Source organism: Mus caroli, chromosome 15 (genome assembly GCF_900094665.2).
Source record: "Mus caroli chromosome 15, CAROLI_EIJ_v1.1, whole genome shotgun sequence".
Classification (NCBI taxonomy): Eukaryota; Metazoa; Chordata; class Mammalia; order Rodentia; family Muridae; genus Mus; species Mus caroli.
Window position 1 is genome coordinate 77,152,357 of NC_034584.1, and position 19,262 is coordinate 77,171,618.

Below are 19,262 nucleotides of genomic sequence, written 5' to 3' on the forward strand. Positions count from 1 at the left end.
TACATGCCCATCCCACACCCCACACACATGCACACACACACACACACACACCGTGATCACCAGAGAAACGCTGGAAGGGTCAGGATTTGCAAATCCTTTTTTTTTACTTTAACTCTTTTTGCCCATAAATGACTAAAAAGCCAGTGTGCAGGAGGCGGCCTGCGGCCTGCTGCCTGCTGAAGGCAGCGCCAGGCACCAGGTCTGTCTCCAAGACAAGAGGCACTGCTCAGAACCCCCCCAGGCTGGGGACCAGACAGGAAGGAGGTTTGGGATGGAGAGATAAGCCAGGGACCCCCCCAAGGTCTACCAAACTCTGTTGGGCTGACAACTTAGGGCACTCAAGACTGCATGGAGTCAGGGGCAGTGTGTGTGGTTTTGGAAGGGTCCACGTGCTGCCCCAAGGGACCCCTGGCCAGCAAGTGGGGGCTGGCCTGTCTCTGCCAGACGTACTCCTAAGAAAACCTCTGGGTGTCACTGTCTAATGTAGTGTTTAGGGGCACAGGCCAGGCTATGGCCTAAGGCAGGTAGGTGGTTAGGGGGCAGGCATGGTTCCTAGGACCGTAGATGTCTATTTACCTTTCACTTCCTTTCTATAGACCACAGTTCATGGCAATGGGTAGACATGGTACTGACAGCCCGCGCTCTTGCTCTCCCTTCCTCCCTCTCCCTTCCTCTCTCTCTCTCTCTCTCTCTCTCTCTCTCTCTCTCTTTCTCTGTATGTGTGTGTGTGCGTGTGTATAAGGGGGTGGTCACGGGACGTCTCTGGTAATGGCCAGTTAGTACCAGACAGAAGCCTATTCAGAGAGTGGTCAACAGAAGCCACCTGATACACAGGCCTGCTCCCAAAGGGGCCCCCCAGGGGCCAGTACAGCTGGATGACCAGGGCTGGGCAGGCCAGGCTGAACCCAGGCCCCAGCATGGATGTGGGCATATGTCAGGGTAAGCGACAGTGGTGGGGAAGGAAGGGGTGGACAGGTGGTTGTGGTGAGTGCGTGAGCAGCAGGCACAGGCGTGGCCAGTGTCCAGCCATCAGAAGGTGAAGCATCGCTCCTTGGGGTGGCCCACACGCTCCAGGTTTGGCAAGCAGGCAAACTGGATCATCGGTGGGGGTCCACACATCAGTATCAGCGGCTCCTCCCCAGGAGTTGGAAGGTGGTCCCTGATCATCTCCTCATTCACGAAGCCCTGGCTATAGTCCCAGGCTGTAGAACAAGAAACCAGATAAGTCAAAGTGAGACCTGGTGCCCACCTGACCCTGTGCCCACCTGACCCCTGTCCCCCTGCCCATCTGACCCCTGACCACTTGACCTGCTGCCCACCTGACCCACAGTCCTCCTGTCTGTCCTGCCCTCTCCCAGATGCTCTACTTCCCTTTCAGTAAACCTATCCTGCTGTGGTCCCTAAACCCACTACCTCCTGACAGCCTACAACTGGAACACAAGGCCTTCGTGGCTCCCCTCGCCCACCTTACAGTTTGAAAACCTGCCCCGTAGCCCCCTCCCCCACCCCCACAACTACCATAGGATTATTTGGTGTTGCAGTGCTAGGAATGGAACTCAGCCCATGAATGCTGAACAAGTGTCCCCCCGGCCCACTGTGTGGCATTCGGATTTCACTGTATAGAAACCAAGGTTCAGCGGACCCAGAACTGTTCAAGCTCATACCAGCTAGTCTCCCTAAGGAGGTACCCAGCCCAGGCTGGTCAGAGTGACATTTGCTACACCTTGAGCCCCAGCTACAGCTCACTGCCTGATTCTTCTGCCACCACACAGTCAGCCAATAGGTCTTGCTCACAGTCACAGCTGCATCCTGGTCCCTGGTGTGAAATTGTCACTCAGAAGTGAAACTGTTACTCGGTAAGCAATGAGCAAGCCAGGCAAGATTACAGGCTCATGAGTGTAATCCCAGCACTTGAGAGAGACAGGGGAAGTGAGTTCAAGGACAGCTGTAGGTCCCTCCTCTGGAAGTAGCCGCATGCAAGGACAGTCCAGGATCTGATCCCAGTCACAGACTCAAACTCTAGGCGTGGGCCGAGGCAACAGCTGCCCCGTCCAGGTCCAGCCACCCCCTCTCTCCCGCTTGAGCCTGGGAGCACAGCATTTCCTGTTCCTCATAACAGGCACTGTGTCGTGGAAAAGGCGCCCACAGAGGCTAGGGAGGGCTCAGGTCCAATGTTGACTTTTAAGGACTGGCTCACTGGTTCTGGCTACCCAGAGAAACAATCCTGCCACCTCCCAGTCCAGCTGAGAGCACCTGGTTCCAGGCCAGCCCCTGAGCTGTGCCCAGTGAGCCCCTGCTCTAGCTTGGGTTCAGAGGTAAACAGGAAGAGGCAGGAGCAGAGCAGAGGGCCACTGGGCCACTGATACCTGCCACTGAGGCTGCTCCCTAGGCCTAGGGCTCCTCCAGGCCTGGCACAGGCCCTCAATCCTTCCAGTCCCCCTCATTCAGGGTCATCTCTGCCTTGTGTCTGCCCTTTGAAACCCAGAGCATCCTTGAAGCCCTAAACACCAACAGAAACAACACAGAAGCTCAAGGTAAAAAAAGGCACGGGGGGTGGGGGGCTGTAGAGATGGCTCAGTGGTTAAGAGCACTGACTGCTCCTCCAGAGGTCCTGAGTTCAATTCCCAGCAACCACATGGTGGCTCACAACCATCTGTAATGGGATCTGATACACTCTTCTGGTGTGTCTGAAGACAGCTCCATATACTCATATAAATAAATAAATAAATAAATAAATAAATAAATAAATAAATCTTTAAAAAAAAAAAAAGGCACAAGGCCAAGGAGACAGCTCAGTGGGTAAAGGCACTTGCTGTCATAAGCCAAGTCTACTGACCCAAATTCGACTGCACAAACTTGTCCTCTACCCCCTACACATGTGCTGTGGAATGCAGTCCCTAACACACACACACAGTAATAACTTTAACAATTTCTTGAAAAGGTGTTGGCTGACGGGGAGGTGCTGCCTATCTGATGTGTCCTCTGTGGGTTCCTGGGTACAGGAGGAACTAATACAGTCCCAAGAGACCCCAGGACTGGAAGAATCCACTGTGTGTGATCAATAATGTCCTCCAGGTCATAGATACCATGAGCTAAGTAACGGGACATATTTCCCTTTGTACACTGACTGCCAGGAATGTCAGAGTGACACACAAGGCCCACATGTATTGGACAGGCATCACAGCCATGGTTTTGTGTGAGCCTGACTCCACTTTAGGCCAGCCCTTGTTTTTCTTCCATTCCTAAATTGCATTTGCACCCCCCTGACTCAGCTCATGAGTCACTGCAAGCTTCCTAGGATTGCTCTGGAGCAAGGCGTGGTGCAGCCACAGCCTAGGGATAAGCATTCTGACAGTGCACACAAGTACACAGGCCAGGCTCACAGGGCCTTTTTGTATGGTGTTTCGTTATTCAGGTCCCAAAAGTGACCCTGGGAGACCTAGCATTCGGCGTATGTGTGGGCCTTGTGTCTGGATCTTAAGGGCCTGTTGCTGCTTCGAGTGGGGCCAGGCGACTACCCAGGTCTTGTCCTAGCCCTGGGAAACCAGCCCTGGGACAGCCCAGTCTGCATTTTCACAGACCACCACAAAGGGGCAGCACTGGCCCTGACCCTGCAGGAGGGCAGTCATTCTCCAGATAGCTGCTCCCTGGCAAGCCCACCTCCCACTCCTTTCTTTCCTAGATGAAAAGCAGCCCTTCAGACACCACACCCAGTGTCCTGCTGACTCACACACACTTGGCTTGGCCATGTTGAATAGCTGCTCCTTCCCACTGAAACTCCTTCTTGGGGGGTGGGGGTGGGGCAGGGCTCAGAAAGCTCCAGAAATCTGGGACTTGCCAGGGCCTCCCTGGGGTTACAGAGCAGTGAAGTGTGTGGGGAGAGTAGACTCTTCAGTGGAGCTGCCTGCAAGGTGCACAGTCATGAGTGGGCCCATGCAGGGTGGCTTCTTGCCGATGCGGCTACTTTTGAGTCACCAGGTCCCAGTAAGAGACGCCCCCTCAGGCACGCTCCTCCGAAACCTCACTAAACTCCTTGGGCACCAAATGGACTTGGATGGAATCATTGCCTCTCTACCCAAGGTAGATGCAAAGAGTTGATCTTTCCGCTCTTTACCCAAGATAAATACAAACAGTCTATCTTTTGGCCTCTCTATGTGGGGTTACTAGAAACAGTCTATCATTGCCCTCTCTGCCTGGGGCTACTAGAAACAGTCTATCTTTGCCTTCTCTACCTGGGGTGACTAGAAACAGTCTCCGAGTATGCAGGGAAGGAAGGCATGGGGGCTGTTTTCTTTACAGTGTTGGGGTTTGTTGCTTTAAGAGGACAGGGTCTCGTGCAGCCCAGGCTGGCCTTGAACTTGCTATGTGGTTGAGAATGAATGACCTTAACTTCTGATTCTCCTGCTCCCACTTTCCCTCACCGCTGAGACTTCGAGTATACGCCACCATGTCCCGTGTGCCTGTGCTGTAGGTCAGACCGGGGCTGCCTTCAGGCAGAGTGAGCCTTCCATCGACTGAGCCCCAACACTCGGGTGACCTCTCTATCCCCTGATTTTTACACAAAGCAGGAAAAGGAAGAGCACTCTCCCAGGGTCTCACTCCCTCCTTCTAGCACAGCTCCTCCACAGCACTGTGAACTCAGCCCACAGCTTATGCAGGTGCATGGCAGAGTCAGGGCAACCAGAACAGCCCAGCCCCTCCCCTGGAGTGACCAGGAAACACACATACAAAGGCTGGTATAGGTTACCAACCACACAGAAGCAGCCACCCAACCCTCAGCACTGTCCCAAAGTGAGCCAGGCCCAAGGAGATAAGAGGACTTCTCTGCCAGCCTGGGGCAGTGTGGGAGACCAGGAAGCAAGGTCTGGGGTCCCCACCCTGGCTCTGCTGCTCCCTAGCTGTGGGCTGTGGGCACTTCCCCTCTGAGGTTTGATTCCTCCACAGCCATGAGCAGGCCACGAGAACTGAATGGGCCTGATGAAGGCTCAGGGCTGAGGGCTGCCTCCTACTCCACCAGGGGTTCCCCATGCTCACCATCAGGGGCTTTGTCCACTGTGTACCAGAGCTTGAAGCGAGCGGAATGTTCGTTCCTCAGTTCCTCCAGCTCAGGCCGCAACAGGATATCTTTCTCGGACTGCAGGAGACAGGCCACCCAGTCAAGACAGCTGACTCAGGGACTGCCCTTGGGGACCTCACCAGGGACAGACCCCAAGGTGAGTCATCACCCCCCTGTGGGCTATACTCAGCAGCTTAGAATCAGATGCTGACGCTCACTGGAATCCTAGTGACACAGTGGCTCTCTCCAGCCACCGTGCCTACAGAGCTCCTTAAAGCCACCGGCCAGCAGGCTCCTATAAACAGACCTGTGAGCCGGCATGGTGACACAGGCCTATGAGCCCAGCATTCAGAGGCTGAGGCAGGACAATCTTGAGTTCAGGACCAGCCTCCACTATAGTAAGTTTACTGCCAGCTTAAGCTCCTCCCTCAGGACTGGAGAGATGGCTCAGAGGTTAAGAGCACTGACTGCTCTTCCAGAGGTCCTGAGTTCAATTCCCAGCAATTACATGATGGTTGACAACCATCTGTAATGGGATCTGATGCCCTCTTCTGGTGTGTCTGAAGACAGCTGCAGTGTACTCACAGACATAAAATAAATAAATCTTATATTTTTACACAAAGCTTCTCTCTCTCTTTCTGTCTCTGTCTCTCTCTCTCTCTGTCTCTGCCTCTCTCTCTCTCTCTGCCAGACAGACCCTGGGGACAAGACCTGAATCATATCTGAGAAGCACAAAGTACCAGGGTTTGGCCTCTATACTGCAGGACACGTGGGACTTGGCTTGGTCTCCTCAGACATCACAGGCATCCCATTACTGCATATTCGAACCTAACACATGGGACTGGGGAAGGCTCTCGAGACAGCCTTGCTTCCCCAGCCTATTCTCCCTGTGAGAAGTGCAGAGGTGAAGGGCCAAGCCACTCAGCCTAGGCCTCACAGCAGCTCACAAAAGCCAGGCTTCAGCCATGTCCAGGGCACTGTGAGGGCTTGAGTCCTGGGCACCTCACTTCCGCCTCTGCCCTGGCCAGTGTACCAAAGTCCCCAATCTGCGGGAGGTGAAAGCTGCCCCAAGTGTGGAGCACCAAGTGTGGAGGGAGGAGTGGCCCGGTGCTCTCTCTGCAGCAGCCACCCACACCCAATGCTGCCAGGATATCTGCACTGCCTCTCATTCCACACATCCTTGGCATCTCTGCGGAGCCATTCAGACTCTTGCCCAGGGCCTGGCCAAGCCCCAAGCCTGCACATTCTGGGGACTGTCCACCGACCTGGTTGGCAAAGAGCAGATAGCACACAGTATGGTCGTTTGGGTCCTTCATGACGGCTCGGATCACCTGCAGCATTGGGGTGATGCCTGTAGAAGAAGACCCACATACCCTGAGTGAGTGCTTGCCGGAGACATGTGGGATACCCAGGCCTGGCCTCAGACCTCCCTCCTACCATAGGCCCCCTCCCGCTCCCACACACACCCACCACGGCTCCGTCAGGGTTCCAACCCATACCTGTCCCTCCTGCAATCATGCCCACAGACTTCACCGTCCTGACAACAGGGTTGGACTTCTTGTCTGCACGGATGGCGAACTTCCCTGGGAAATGGAGGAAGGGGCAGCTGAGCCCTGTGGGGTCCTGGGCAGGGAAAGCCTGGCACAGCCCTAGCCGGCTGGAGTGAAGAGAGGAACCTGCTCGAATAAGTCCTCTTACGGAAAAGAGGTAGCGCAGGTGGGCAGACTGGAGGGTTCCCACTTAGGCGTTGGCTGGCTTGTTTGGGGGCACTGAGTAAGCAAAGCAAGGTGATCTGCAGATGACCCTGGTCCCCAAGCACAGCCAGGGACAGCCCGTGCACTGGCCACTTTCTAAACAGCCAACAACCAATGTAGGGGAGAACACCACTGTTGCCCCTAGCCCCCACCCTGGACACAGCACCCCCAGCTTTCCAGTTCCCAGAGTCTTGCCCAGTCCCCAGGGATGCCTGCTCCAGTTACCTTTGCCCTGGTAGACCAGTAGCCCATTGGGACCCCGGAATTCAATGGTGTCTCCAATCTTCATGTTTTCCAGGTACTGAGACATTTTTCCTCCAGCTGGAAACTTGGGATGGGTGTCCTTGAAGTAAACCTGCAAGCCAGGCGGAGGCGTCTCAGTCCCCACCCAGCCTCACAGGAAGCCAGCACCTCCCCTAAGATCCCATTCACCCAAACTTAAGCCTTCCATCCCACACCTCAAAAAAGCAAAGCTTCCACCTGCCACACAGGGCTACTAGATGGTTGTGGCAGTGCCTCCGAGAGGCCGAGATTCTGCATCCACATCTGCCTGCACAGGGGGCCTCAGCTCAGCCCTGCCCTCCTGGTGCAGGCTGCAGCAGTCACACAAACTTCTGTCTTCCTTCCGGGCCCCTGTGGGATCACTGTCTTGGGAGAGGGGAGGCCTACAGGGACATGGCCTAAGAACATGGGGACAGAGGAGCAGCAGTGTCCCCAGTCAGGGCTGGGCCATTTCCCTAAGGGCCTAGACCTCGGAGACAAGCAAGAGTCTGAGGGATAGGGAAGGGGAGAGGTGGGCAGAAGGCCGGCACAGGTTCCAGGGCAGGTCTTCATCTCTTTATCCAGGGCCAGCAGGAGATAATGGAGACTCTGCTCAGAACCCTAGCATCTGTGGCTTCCCACCCCCACACTCCCCACCTCTTTGTACTCTTCTGTCTCTGAGCAGTAATTCTAACTGGAACAGATGCTCGGCTCCTGACCATTTCCTTTGTCCCGGGCTGACTGGGGCATACAAGGCCCTGTGTGGCCCTGTAGATGTCTCCGCCCCATCCCCATCCCCACAAGGCCCTGCTCTGCACATCTGACCCTCAGTTCTCAAGCCCTCCTGGAAGACTTTTCCCCTCCCTCATCACACCCACATCCACACCCACTCGGCTCCAGGTCTCCCTTTCTCTGTCACGCGAGTAGGAAGCAGGTTCTCACATACACACCCCTCCCAACCCTACCCCCTGTAGCCACGCCACGGAGACCCCACCTTGACCACCAAGTCCACAAAGCCCTTGTCATCATCACTCGACACAGGGGTGTAGGGCCGAATGACCAAGTTGCCGTCGATCCTAGTTGAGAGGTAGATGTGTTGGCCTGTAAGACAGGGAATGGTCACTTGAGGTCAGACACTATCCCCCTGGGAGCTTATCTTCCCAGGGTCTACACCTGGCTCACCTTCAAACTCTGGTCTAGCCTTGGCTCCCACTGTTCCCTTCTATATCATGAGGGACTCCCAGTGCACCTCGGCATGAGTATCTACACCCATGCCAGTACCACTGTCCAGGACACAGGCCCATGCTGCAAGGCCAGGTACTGCCCTCCTCCTCCCACTCTTGACACTAGAGAGGAGAGGGGCTGGGCAGACTCACCGATAGGAAGGCCCAGGATATGCTGGGGCGAAGGGAGGGCAAATCGGAAGCGCCGAGTGTCGGGACTGATGACCTGCAGAGAGGCAGAGCTGCTGGACCACAGAGCCCCCCACCTCATAGTGACATTGATGTCACCAGCACACACAAATGGGGTGGGGGAGGGAGGTCAGGTGCATGATCAGTGGGCCTCTGCTCTTGTTGGCCCAGAGAGGGTCACGTAGCAGGGTGGTCAAAGTGAACACAAGGTCCCAAAAGGAGAATACCAGTTAACACAGAAAATCCATATTGACCCTCTGCTGTAACTGGAGTCTAGGGTGACAGGAGTGACTCATGATAGGACTAGAAAAGGAGCAGAGCTGAGGCAGAGCTGCAACTGCCAAGCCTGGCAGGAGAAAATTCTAGAAGTCATGCAGCTGAAAACCCACAAGAAATGAGTGGCTGTGGCTGTGTAGGGCCAGGGACCATAGCAACTTCCACTGCCTGGGAGGTCCTGGGGTTGGCCACAGTCAAGAGCCCAAGGCCATGCCACCACCCTCCATAGCCTGGGCACCAGGGTAAAGCCAAAGCTGGATTGTGGTGGCTACAACCCTTCAAGGATGGCCAGGGGCTACTTAAGAGTCTGAGAAAGAGTCCCGAGACCGCCATAGGAGGGTAGAGAAGTCTTTGTTGAGTGTGTCAGAGCTGATGCTGGACCCTACTTCTGACACCCAGCCTGGCTGTGGGAAGAGACAGCAGCTGGAGGGCCATACTCATGGGAGCCGGTGTCCACTGACGGACACAGCACTGACAGCCGGGGACGCAAGGCACGCTTCCCCACCTTAGCCCAGTCTGAGGAAGTTAGCACAAGGAGGCCGTCTGGTAGGGAAAACCCCATCCCTGCACATTTGAGCAGAGGAAACGTTTGCAGAAGCCCAACTGGGTACTACACAGGGCAAACTGTGGCCACCCTGCCTCCCAGAACCTTTGGACTGGGCCAAATACAGCCTCATCCAACTAGGAACAGAGTCCAGCTCTATTGACTGGGCCAAAGAGCCAAGGACAGACACCACCCTTCGGGGGGGGAAGGGGGTCGGAGGAAGTAGTGATAACTAACTACTAAGACAACCTCTTGCAAAGCAGCTTGGCAGGGCCACAAAGCAAGTCCTACTGCTGACTGGGAGGGGCAGCACCAGGTGGGGTGGCGGGGTGGGGGGATTGAACTCCAGAAATGCCAAGTGCTCATTCAATGGGGACAGGAGGGTCCTCCAGTGTGTGGCCCCAGGTCCTTTTAAAAGACACTGGACAGCCGGGCATGGTGGCACATGCCTTTAATCCCAGCACTCGGGAGGCAGAGGCAGGTGGATTTCTGAGTTCGAGGCCAGTCTGGTCTACAAAGTGAGTTCCAGGACAGCCAAGGCTATACAGAGAAACCTTGTCTTAAAAAAAAAAAAAAAAGACACTGTACAATCACAAAAACAAAACAAAAAACCAACCAACCAAAACAAGGGCACTTTGGGTTCATGAAAATCCATCTGCATTGTGTAAGTAAACCGGAAGCTGGCTTCAAATTTCCAAAACAACACACTGCAGGGCTGGGCCACACACACGCGCACACACACACACACACACACACACACACACACGGGTGGGGAAGGGAATTCTCCACCGCACAAGCAGAACCTTTACAGCGACACACAAGTCATGCCACTTTAAGAATGAAGTGGCAGTACAGAGAAGGGAGAAAATAGAAAAATTAAAAACAAAACCTGGTGATGACCATGAGGGGCGTGGCCTGAGCCTCTTGCTCAAGGCCCTAGGTCCCATCCTCCATAACACAAGCCAGAAACCTGACAAACAATAAGATTTAAAAACATGCTGGTGGCTCGAGCCCCTAATCCCAGCACTGAGAATCTCTGAGTTCAAGGCCAGCCTGGTCTACAAGAGTGAGTTCCACAACAGCCAGGGAGAAAGAGAAGAGAAGAGAAGAGAAGAGAAGAGAAGAGAAGAGAAGAGAAGAGAAGAGAAGAGAAGAGAAGAGAAGAGAAGAAGAGAAGAGACAAAAAAAAAAAAAAACCTCAAAAAAACACAAAAAACAAAAACACGAGAACTCCATTTTGGTAAGAAAAAACCACACGTATGTCTACATATGTGTAAGGTTTACTGAGAAGCTATAGGGCTCTCCTTAGGAGAGGGCTTATTGTTTTATTTTGAATTTCCCACTCTGTCTCCTCTATGGCTCTGAGAACATCACAGACACACACATGAGTCTCATCAGCTCCCAATGAGAAGGATAATCCATGGCCACACATGCAGAGTGGATGGAGACCTGGGGCCTGGGGCCTGAAGCCAAGGCTCCTCCACTCCTCTGGGCTCTGACTCTCTGCTCCCTGACTCCCTTTTCCTGCCACACCCCTCTGGAAGCAATGAGGGGAAGCCAGGAATAGAGCAGGGAGGGCCCCGAGGAAAGGGAGGGAGGGCAGCTGAGCCTGAGGGAAGACGGATGGAAGACATTTAGCCCCGGTTCTGGCCAGAACTGGCCTGGTGCAGACATACTTGACAGAGGCAAACAGAGGCAGACATCCAGGCTAACAAAGGCATGGCTGTGTCTACCACAGTTGGCAGGGGAAGGGATAAACTCTTATCTCCAAGTGGCAGGGTGCACAGCCTCTTACTCTGCTCCTTAGGCTAAGTAGGGGGTATGTTACCCCAAAGTCCCAAAGGGCCTCTCCCATTCTGATATCCCAGGGAACAGAGAGCACTGTGGGAGATTGTCATAGGGTATTATGTTACACTCTGGTATACCATATCATTTTCATCAAGCAGCTGTGACTACTTGAAAGACACGCCCTACCCCCCAGACTGGGCCTGTAGTTGCTTTCTCTCATAGAAGGTCTGGGGAGGGTCACCTGAGGTTCTAGCCACTCCCTCCTGTACCTCCCAGACAGTATGTGATTCTGCCCTAATTGACCTGACCTCGGGGAGTGGGGGTATCTCTGAAGGTACTACAGTGTACAAACAAGAGAGGGTTAACTGAGGGGGCACGCCAACCTATGCCATGTGGGGAAGTCCATCCTCCATGTCAGGGTGAGGCTTTTGGGTGGCATGGCAGCTTTGGGGTCACCCATAGTTGTCCATGCTTTCTAAGTAAGCTCAATAAAACCACTGGGTCCCCAGTGTGGCTTTTGGTGGAATGGTACTTTGGCCTGTCATTGTGCCGTATCTGAGGGAGCCGTATCTGTTTCTATGTCCCCAGGGAGAGTTCCCACCACAGAGAGCAGGGTCTGAATCCCTGTCACTTCTCTATGGCCTTGCTCTCTCCATCTGCAACGTGGGTAGGTTGCAACATGGGGGGAGGAGGGGCATGGAGGGGCAGCAGAGGTACCTGGGAGCCATGGGGATGCTAGGGGTGGAGCAGGGCACTCACCTCTTTGTCGATGAGCCGCAGAGGGTACTTGATGTCAGGGTTCTCGAGGGTGATGGCCGGTGTGGAGCGCTGAAACAACTTCATGAGGAGACTGTAGACGAACCAGAAGGGCGAGAGCACCACGTGGCTCAACTGTAACGACAGAACGGAGCCCAGGGTCAGCACGGGGTGGTCCTGCCCCTTCCTTATGGGTACCACTTCACCAGCATCCCTGGGCCTTTCCTCCTGTGACCTTTCCCCTCCAGCCTTGACCAGAGAACTCCACTGAGCAGCCCACTAGGAGAAACTACCAAAACCAGATTCACGACATGTGTCACCCCATTCAGTCCTCTGTGCCCAGCACCATGAGGAGAGTTTGGACAAACCTTAAACTTCTGATCCTCCTGCTCTGAAGTGTGGACATTACAGGCGTGTGTGCCATGCACGCCAAGCAAGGACTCTATGGATGGAGTCAAATCCCAGGCCCAAGTTCTAGTTCTCAGCCCTGCTCAGAATCTACCTAGGAGCCCTTCACTGACCCCAGAGCTCCAAGAGTCTAATGCGCCAGCTTCCTCTGGGCCACTGCCCTGGGCACAGGGCCCCAGCGTGTATGCACCAGTTCTTAGGGCTTCCATACTTTTTCCTCCCTGTTTCTACCCAGAGCCATGGCAACAAGCCAGTGAGGTTGGATAAGTTGAGTCACTTCCCATAATGAGCCTGAGTCTCTCCCTGGGTGCCGGGCGGCCTTCAGCACTGGCTGGGCACTGCTCCTCACTGGCTGAGTAGCCCTGGGCAACTGCTTTGGGAAGCTGTGCTGAGCTGAAAGAAGTGAGTCACTGGATCTGGCCCCTGCCCTTTCACTGCTCCCTGGTTAGCAGGGATGTGAACAGCCTCAGCAACAGGCTCCTCCTTCCTCTGCCATGACAGACTGACATCACAAGCAATGATCTTTCCTTTCTGGTTACTTCTGTCAGGAGACAAGAGTGAAGACGTGCTCTCACTCACTGAGCCGACTGCTTGGCCCGGCCCCACTGTCCCCCTCTCTCAAAGCCCTGCCAGGACTCCCCACCTTCCAGTAGCTTCCGAGGGTACTCTGTCTGAGCCTCTTGTCCCATCTGCAAAAAGGAATGTGAGGCTCATCATGAGGAACTCTTCCCAGGGAGCAGTAGGCTAAGCTGGGAGCCCCGCCCCCACGGTCCCCAGAGGGGTGTGCAACCGGAGAAGTGGAGGGGACCATCAACCATCCAGACACACTCCTCAGCCCCAAACCGGCCCTGCAGGTTCAAGCAGCCCCAGCAGCCAAGGGCCCTTTGTTGGGCCCAGAACAAACTGCCTCTCTCCCAGCCAAGGCCTCACCACATAGGCCCCTGGTATGTAACCTATGAGTTTAAAAAGAGTCACTTCCTGGGTCCATGATACTTCCATCAGGACAATGCCCATTCAATGCACACCACTGTACCCAGCACCTTGTTAGCACTGTTCTGAGGCTCACGGACAGACCAAGCTGACACCAGGGAGTATAAGCTCAAAGACACCCAAGTTGGAGGCCCAGCCCAGAACTCAGAAAGGGTTCCCTAGGGCTCTGGAGCCAGAAGTGATGGGGCTTCCAACGGCCATGCACAGGGCAAACACCAGTCATAATCCCTGAGCTGGTACCGCTCCAAGGACAGGGCCTTACATCCCTGGGACCACCCCATTTCAGCTCTTGACTGAGAGTGTAGCGTCTACCCCAAGCCACAGAGGGGAAACAGGCTTGAGATAATTGCCCTGTCCCAAGTCATACCACAGTCCCAGGACCACATTCATACCACCAGTTTCTCATGTGCCATCTCAGGGTAAACAAGTGGCTGGCCAAGGTGACAAAAACCAAACACGAATGTGACTGCGATTTGAATTTAGGACTCCTCAGTCCCATCTTGCTGTTTCTGAGCCACTTCTGGGGACAGGTCCCACTGTGTCCCCATCAGAGTCTGTAGCCAGATACTATTCCCCCTTGGAAGGCATATTCCCGAGTCCAGCATCCCAAACCAATGAGCTGTTCTACCACCTCCAACACACACAAGGAACCCACCCACCATCCTTCAACGCACCCAATGTGTGGCTCCAACACAGACTCCTCTCCCTGCTCCCTCCACAACAGCTTACCCTGCTTTGGCCTTTGCACGCTTTTCTTTCTGCCCGCCACGCCCTGCCTCGAGATGCATCTAGCCAGCAGACGCATCTAGCCAGCAGATGTCTGTGAATCCTTCAGAACCCAACCCAAATGTTAACTCTCCCCTGCGGAGCCATGCCTAGCTAACCAGGTCCTTGGCGACTTTCACAGCCTGGGACTCTCTGTAAGCTTTCTGGGCCTGATGGCCATTCTGGCGATTTTTTTGCTACAGAAAATTCCATGGCAGGGAGCAAAACCACATCCAGAAACCACCACCGTTGGGAGACCTAGGAATGGGCATCAATGACTCCAACCAAGTGGGCCCATGCTCGGTGAGCTCTGGTTTATTGCTTCCAGCAGGACTGTTTGAGTACACTGTCAGGCTCACTAGCTGGAGTCCCCTGAGCCTGCAGCTTGAACATCAGCTAAGGTCCCCATACCAGCCCTGGACTCAGAGTAGGCCCCCTCTCCTATCTCTGGGTAACTTTTGGGGGGGGGTCAAGACAGGGTTTCTCTGTGTGTTCCCTGGCTGTCCTGGAACTCACTCTGTAGACCAGGCTGGCCTTGAACTCAGAAATCTGCCTGCCTCTGCCTCCCAAGGACTGAGATCAAAGGCATGTGCCACCAGTGCCCGGCATCTCTGGGTAACTTAGGGTTGCCCAGTCACCACTATGCCAGCATTTGGTGCAGAAGGTACTCTGTAAATATTTGTGGACTTGCCACAAGGACAACAACATCTTTCTCTTCTGATCCCTCACGACCCTCTGACTTCTTACGTTGTGTGCAAGTTTCCAAAAACAGGACAAAAGCCAAGACTGCTCCCCAATGAGGGAAGGGTTCAGCCCATCCTATTTTCCTGAGGCACAGCACAGGCTGCAGAGGGTGTCATGCCACCTGTCCCTGGCACAGGAGCATGTTCAGAAGGGACAGGCTTAATGAGCCAAGAACTGGCTCGTGGCCTAACCTCAACCCTCAGGCTGCATCTGGGAGGTGCTGTTGTCACTCCCAATGCAGGTAAGAAAACAGAGGCTTTGGGGACAAGCCTGAGCCCAGGGACATGTCTGGACACCGTGAGGGGAGAGACAAACCTTTTCTAAATAAAAATTCCTATCTAGAAAGGAATGACAGCTGTGACAAGCCATCCTAACTGTCATTCAGTCAGTCAACAACCTTAGCAGGAGCTCCTGTGTCCAAAGTAGGTGTGTGTGTGTGGCCCAGGCCTAAACCCTATGTCCAAGGAGCTCAAACTAGAGGGGGGACAGACCCAGTCTCAGGGGAGCTGCACCAAGGCCAGGATCAGCAGGGCAAAGCTTGGGTCTCCAAAAGTTAGAGGCCCAACTAGACTTACTCACCAGGGGACTGGATGTATTCTGTCCTCACTGGCATGGGGTAAACATCCCCATCTTTCCATGGCACCTCCCTAGTCCCAGCAACAGGGTCAAGTAAACAGGAGGCAGATGGCTGAGGCCAAGTCCCTGCATCCCTGCCCCAGCTCCTCCTCAGCTGTGTAAATACACACACACACACACACACACACACACACACACACCCTTACCCCAACCAGTTTTAAGTCCTTGAGAGCAGCTGCTTCCCATACCTTGACCCTGCGGGCCACATTCCAATGTATCAAGGAACCTGCCCCCTTCTTCTCCTTGCTCTGACAGCAAAAAGAGGTAGAGAAACTGGGTCCCAAGGTCCCAGGAGGGAGCCCTGAGCTCACTCACTGCAGCTAAGGGATGCATAGCCTGTTCCTCACCCATGGGACACCCTGCCTGGGCTTCTCACTCTGTCATTTCCCCCTCTAAAACCCTGGAATCCACTCTGCCCAGGCTGGATAGGGAAGGTGGATAGAGAGTTCAGTCCCCGCCTCCCTCCAAGTGCCAGCTCCCTGACCCGGGGCTTAGACAAGCGCCAGTCATAGACTCGCTTACCTGCCCACCACCCACTCTCCTGCTGTCCTGCCAGGATCAAGTGACCACAGCCCTCCCAATCTTGTCCTAAGTGGGAGGAAGTGGGAGGATATGGAGGAAGTCCTGAAACAGGGGGAGCTCTGGGCTGGGCTCCAGACAATGGGGGAAGGGAACTTAGGAGGAGAAACAGGTGAATAACTGAGCCACCCTCTGTGGAGTCTAAGCCACCAACCAGGCCAGAGTTACCCGAAGCTATTGGAAAGGCCTTATATATACTCCACAAAGGGAACGGGTCTGCCAAGGGCTTTCTGGAACTCACAAACAGGCAGAGAGGCAGTCCAGAGCAGCGGGCCGAGCCTGCAATGTTCTCCTGGTGGACAGCAAACTCAAGTGCCATCCTCTGGGTTGGGGCCCCCAATATATGCAAGAGGCCTCCCACAGGGCCTGCATGGCCCAGATAAGACATCTGGTACACCCAATACCCAGCAGCCACACACAGAGCACACAGGCCTCCAGGCCTAACGTATACCGTGGGCACTGAGGTGTAAGACCCCAGTCAGCCCCTTAAGTCAGAGACAATACCAAGCAATCCTTGGACAGATGAGGCCATGGTGGGGCCTTCTGATAATTAAACAGAGCTCTGCTGCCTGGAAGGAACTACTGTTGACTTAACATGAATTGATGGAAAAGCCAGGTGCTGAGGTACCACCAACATGGTCCAAAAGGTAAGGAGAACCTGGGAAGCAGGGGGAAGATAAGGGATTATGGGCAGTCTTTGGGAAAACTGGTCAGAATGTCATTATGGGGTGTTGTCACTCTGGGTTGGTTTTTTTTTTTCTTGCCTTGGGCCAGGCTGCTCCTTAGATGGTCTATACTGGACTGGTCACTCTCGCAAGAGCAAATGCCATGGCAAGGAGACTGTCTTCACCAGGAGCCCTGAATCTTGCAGAGAGGAGGGAGGGCACCCTCCAAGACAGGGGCTGGCCTAATCTTGTCATACCCAAAGAGCTGGGCACCTCAAGGGTATGTTTGTGTAACTGGGACTGGGCACAGTTCACACGGATGCTCTTAAGAAATCAGGGAAGAGCTGGGCGGTGGTGGCCCACACCTTTAATCTGGCACTGGAGAGGCAGAGGCAGGTGGATCTCTGTGAGTTTGAGGGCAGCCTGGTCTACAGAGAGCATTCCAGGGCTACGTTGAGAAACCGTGTCTCAAAAAAACAAAACAAAACAAAACAAAAAAAAAAAAAAAAAAAAAAAAAAGGAAATGAGGAGAGTGAGCTCTAGGATTGTGGAAGGGGCCTTGGTCGATCCAGAGTAACAGTGAGAGAGCAGATTTATAGATGTTAGACGGTCCCAGCATCCTCAGTGCCCTGGGCTGATGGCCAAGTCTAAGTGACACTTCGTCAGTGACAGTGCAGCTCTGTGAGTAACAAGAATGGCCAGGGCTTTTCTGGGTGACAGCTGGAAAGATCCTGGCCAACTATTGCCTTGTTTATAGCAAGAAGATGCACCCAACCCCTGTAGGGACACCCTACACACTTCTCCCATACACACACGCACCCCACAGTACTCTTCCTGCCAGCTCACACGTGTCCACTATTCAGGCCTGCGTGTCTTCACACTCACAACTCTCATCTCTCACACACGCCGCTGTCGGTTCCTCCACGCACACACCGGTGCACCTACGGTTCACACTTCACGTTCCCATTTACAAAAACCCTCACACCTTTCACATCCCCCACGGGTGCAGGCACTTCCAACTTTCTCACACTCACAAGTCACGCCCACTCAGGCGGGCGCGCACGTCACTCATTCCCTATTCACATTCGCGCACACCCAACAGGGTCCTCAATGTCCACCCCACGCTCGGGCCCCTAACTTGGCCTGGGGCCCGGCCAGAGTGGCGCGGCCACTAGCCAGGGCGTTAGTCACGGTCTGCAAGGGGCCGGGTGGGGCGCGGGGCTCGTGAACCGGTGCTGGGCGCCCCGGATCGTACGGTGTCCCCACGGTGCAAGCCTGGGGACCCCAGACCCATGCTGCCTACCGTGCTCAGCTGGGCCCCCATGGTGGCGAAGAAGAGACAGTGGCCGCACGGTTCTACACCCGCTACTCAGCCGGCCGCTCCCCCAACTACCCGCCCCGGTCGCAACACCTCGGAGGCGGGGACGCCCTGCGGAGCCAGTCAGGAGCGCGGAGGTGGGCGGATAGGGGGGCGGGGACTCCCAGTGTCCCCGCCCACTTCCGCTTGTGAAGACGGGAGTGCGCGCTGAGTGGCTGACGGCGCTGCACGGAAGAGGCTCGGCGAGAGACTGGCTACTGTGGCACCTCTGTGTGGCTTCGGGAGATAGCTTGTGGCTTCTGGGCCTGTTTTGTCCCCGTGAAGAGAGCAAGATGTCGCCCCCATGATGGGCTCTCAAATCCTGAGCCTTCGGTCCTGGGAGCCTGGGGGAGCTGATTGTGCTGGCCAGGGCTCTAACCGCTCACGGGGCGTGTTGCCAACACCGCTGACCACAGAGTTCAGGCCACAGCCCTGCCCTGCCCTGCCCCATTTTCAAGCCTGCGAACCAGTCTCCTTCCTGAACAAATCTACAAACGTACTGAGGCTAGTTCCGGATTAAAGTTCAGGTGTCACCTCTTCAGCTAGGCCAGCTCTGGCCCTGTGCTCCCTCCAAGGGACGCCACTGGTGCAGAACGGTCTTTGTAGCGCTTCAGTTATCCTGCCTGTTTATTCACGATGCTCTGCGCCCACGTACCCATTCCACTAGATGGTGGGGCTTCCCCAAGTCAGGAGTCTGCAGTCAGTTCTCTGTGTACCCAGACCTCAGAACAGAGCCTATCACATACTCTATAAACACTCGCTGAATGTGTGATCTTGTGAGAAGGAGAGTATGTCCCTGGCTTTCCGGAGTATTCTTCAACCTGGTCCTGGCCAGATAGGGAATGGAAGACCGCTCTGAGAGCACCCGGAGGTGCAGGGCCTGGAGGTGGGAACACAGTGGGTAGAAACAGGAGGTGGGCAAGGCCAGAGAGGCTGCGATGGGTGTGGCTACTGCCCTCAGTGATGTGAGACCCGGATGAGCATAGAGCTCGGAAGGTTGAGCGGCAGAGGGAGGAAGAGACTTGCTGCCTAAAAATAGAGAAGTATTAACCAAACTGTTCAATACCGGAACACTTGGTGACCCAAGCGTTCAATACCAGAAGAGGCAGGTGGGTCTGTGAGAGTTCCAGGCTACACGGTGAGACTGCTAGTTACTTTTCTGTTGCTGTGGTAAAACACCATGACCGAAGGCAACTTTGGGGAAGATGGAGTTTATTGTGCCTCACAGTTCCAGGAGGATAAGAGCCCATTATCGCTGGAAGGCATGGCCG

General features: G+C 54.7%; 1 protein-coding gene across 2 annotated transcripts; it reads right to left on the minus strand.

Annotated features, from left to right (window-relative positions):
• Positions 1–79: 79 nt before the first annotated feature.
• Positions 80–18,045, minus strand: LOC110310373 (NADH-cytochrome b5 reductase 3). Of its 2 annotated transcripts, none has more exons than XM_021183273.2 (9): positions 17,938–18,045; positions 11,851–11,982; positions 8,448–8,520; positions 8,066–8,172; positions 7,036–7,165; positions 6,556–6,639; positions 6,322–6,407; positions 5,035–5,134; positions 80–1,202 (listed from the first exon to the last, which is right to left on the minus strand). In XM_021183273.2, the coding sequence occupies exons 1-9, from the start codon at positions 17,956–17,958 to the stop codon at positions 1,030–1,032; spliced, it is 906 nt and encodes a 301-aa protein (XP_021038932.1). In that variant the 5' UTR covers positions 17,959–18,045; the 3' UTR covers positions 80–1,029. The 2 variants fall into 2 exon arrangements, with proteins under 2 accessions (XP_021038932.1, XP_021038934.1); XM_021183275.2 differs by lacking the exon at positions 17,938–18,045 and adding an exon at positions 15,913–15,969.
• Positions 18,046–19,262: the final 1,217 nt, after the last annotated feature.

Bases quoted from the DNA above. Each gene is read 5' to 3' on its own strand.
- LOC110310373 (XM_021183273.2), bottom strand. From the start codon at position 17,958: ATGGGGGCCCAGCTGAGCACG. The intron at 6,640-7,035 runs GTAACTGGAGCA...TCCATTTCCCAG, and splicing joins ACTGGTCTACCAGGGCAAAG to GGAAGTTCGCCATCCGTGCA. The intron at 1,203-5,034 runs GTGAGCATGGGG...CTTGTTCTACAG, and splicing joins AGTGGACAAAGCCCCTGATG to CCTGGGACTATAGCCAGGGC.